Below are 2,932 nucleotides of genomic sequence, written 5' to 3'. Positions count from 1 at the left end.
GGAAGGAGGGATTCTCTGTGGAGTGAAGGTTCAGGTGTAGCAGGGAGACCATGTTTTTCCTTAGCTTCCCTGACGCCATCTCTAATCACTCTGCCTCTTGCTATTCCTTTGCCTTACTGGCTTCCTTGTTTGCATTTGAACATGTGGAACCAGCATCTTCCTCCGATCCTTTGTATTGGCAGCTCCCTCTTCCAGGAACACACTTCTCCTGGTATCACACTAGATGCTTTGCTCTCTTTCTTGATGTCTCTTCAAACAACCCTTTGTTTGCAGACCTTGCCTGAACACTCAGTGCAAAATAACTCCTATTACTACTCTCTCCTTTGTATCTGGTTTTATTTTCTTCATAACATCTGTCACCTTCTGACATTTTTTTTAATATAAATTTATTTATTTTAATATCATCTATCTCCATTCTTGGAATGTGGAGATTTGTTTTTCTGCATCCCTCTTTGTCCTTGGGACATGTTGGCTCTCAATACATGTTTCTCAAAGGCATGAAAGAGTTTCTCATTAAAACTGTAAAGTGAAAGTGTTAGTAGCTCAGTCGTGTCTGATTCTTTGTGACCCCATGAACTGTAGCCTGCCAGGATCCTCTGTCCATGGAATTCTCCAGGCAAGAATACTGGAGTCGGTAGGCATCCCCTTTTCCAGGGGATCTTCTTGACCCAGGGATCGAAACCCTTGTAAATTTACTGAGAATGGGACAATAAAAATTCTAGTCAGAGATGAAATGAGGTATATCGTCAAGAAAAATTCATATATATGCAACATATTAACATCAATTTCTTGCCTGCAAAATAGAAATTATATTATTTCAGCTATTTCAGGTATGCCCATTTAAGTGAAAATTTATCATGTTGCTTTTTTTTCCTCCCAATAGTCACATTTGCCATATGGAACTGGAGAACAATACACAAATTTCAAAATTTCTTCTTCTGGAATTTTCAGAGGAATCAGAACTGCAGCCCCTCATATTTGCAATTTTCCTCTCCATGTACCTGATCACTCTGTTTGGAAATCTGCTTATCATCCTGCTTGTCAGCTCAGACTCCCACCTCCACACCCCCATGTACTTCTTCCTCTCCAACCTGTCCTTTGTAGACGTCTGTTTCACCTCCACCACCATCCCAAATATGCTGTGGAACATCCAGACACATAGCAAAGTTATCACCTATGAAGCTTGTGTCACCCAGATGTATTTTTACATATTCTTTGCAGGATTAGATGACATTCTCCTGGCTGTGATGGCCTATGATCGGTACATGGCCATTTGCCAACCCCTGCAGTACATGGTCATCATGAGCCCCCAATTCTGTGGACTGCTGGTGCTTCTGTCCTGGATAATGAATATCATGTATTCCTTGTTACACAGTTTGATGGTGTTGCGATTGTCCTTCTGTTCAGACTTGGAAATCCACCACTTTTTCTGTGAACTCAACCAGGTGATACAACTTTCTTGTTCTGACACTTTTCTCAATAACATAGTGATCTATTTTTCAACTGCTCTCTTTGGTGGTGGCCCTTTTGCTGGCATAATCTACTCTTACTTTAAAATAGTTTCCTCCATAACTGGAATCTCATCAGCTCAGGGGAAGTATAAAGCATTTTCCACCTGTGCATCTCACCTCTCAGTTGTCTCCTTATTTTATTGTACAGTCTTAGTACTGTACCTTAGCCCTGCTGTTACACACAGCTCACACACAAGTGCAACAGCCTCAATGATGTACACTGTGGTCATGCCCATGCTGAATCCCTTCATCTACAGTCTGAGGAACAAAGACATAAAGAGGTCTCTGAAGAGATTCTATTTGGGGATGCCAGGTATAAAATTGCCAGTTACATGAAGGAAATGAATGTTTTCTCGATCACATGACTCAAAGACTTGGAAGCAGATATTGCAATGCTTTGATCTTTGTAGAATAAAACTTACTTCTATTTATTTCCTCAGATTTCCCTTTTATTTTGATTCAGCTTCTCTATGCAAATTTTAGTAACTGTCTTTAAGTTTTTTCATCAGCTTGATATTCAGACAGTATATACTGTTTCCTACTTCAAAATTATCCTAACTTTAGAGTAGAAATGTTTGGAAATCCCATTCTTCTGGTGGTTCATCACAATGTATTAAGAATAATTGTTTCTCAAAATGGTGATACCCTAGGGGGGTGGGATGAAGGGGTGGGAGGGATACATATAGTTACGTCTGATTCCTGTTGTTGTAAGGCAGAAATCAACACAACATTGTAAAGCAATTATCCTCCTATTAAAAAAATTAATTAATTTTAAAAACTCATATGACACCCCAAGTAATTTTCATTTGTCTTCCTGAAAGAATCATGAACACTCTGCTGAATAACCAAAAAATCACAGAAGAAATCAAAAAAGAAATCAAAATATGCATAGAAAAGAATGAAAATGAAAACACAATAGCCCCAAACCTGTGGGACACTGTAAAATAGTGCTAAGGGGAAGGTTCATAGCAATACAGGCATACCTCAAGAAACAAGGAAAAAGTCAAATAAATAACCTAACTCTACACCTAAAGCAACTAGAAAAGGAAGAAATGAAGAAACCCAGGGTTAGTAGAAGGAAAGAAATCTTAAAAATTAGGGCAGAAATAAATGCAAAAGAAACAAAAGAGACCGTATCAAAAATCAACAAAGCCAAAAGCTGGTTCTTTGAGAGGATAAATAAAATTAAGAAACCATTAGCCAGACTCATCAAGAAACAAAGGAGGAAAAATCAAATCAATAAAATTAGAAATGAAAATGGAGAGATCACAACAGACAACACAGAAATACAAAGGATCATAGGAGACTACTATCAGCAATTATATGCCAACAAAATGGACAACGTGGAAGAAATGGACAAATTCTTAGAAAAGTACAACTTTCCAAAATGGAATCAGGAAGGAATAGAAAATCTTAACAGA

At 38.1% G+C, this 2,932-nt stretch overlaps 1 protein-coding gene across 1 annotated transcript; it reads left to right on the top strand.

Moving 5' to 3' along the window:
- The first annotated feature begins 896 nt into the window (after positions 1 to 896).
- On the top strand, positions 897 to 1,847 carry LOC128050969 (olfactory receptor-like protein OLF4). The gene has a single exon (XM_052643484.1). The coding sequence runs from the start codon at positions 897 to 899 to the stop codon at positions 1,845 to 1,847; it is 951 nt and encodes a 316-aa protein (XP_052499444.1).
- Positions 1,848 to 2,932: the final 1,085 nt, after the last annotated feature.

This window comes from Budorcas taxicolor, chromosome 7 (genome assembly GCF_023091745.1).
Source record: "Budorcas taxicolor isolate Tak-1 chromosome 7, Takin1.1, whole genome shotgun sequence".
In the NCBI taxonomy this organism is placed as follows: Eukaryota; Metazoa; Chordata; class Mammalia; order Artiodactyla; family Bovidae; genus Budorcas; species Budorcas taxicolor.
The sequence above is the reverse complement of the archived record's forward strand: the minus strand, read 5'-3'. Positions and strand labels throughout refer to the sequence as shown.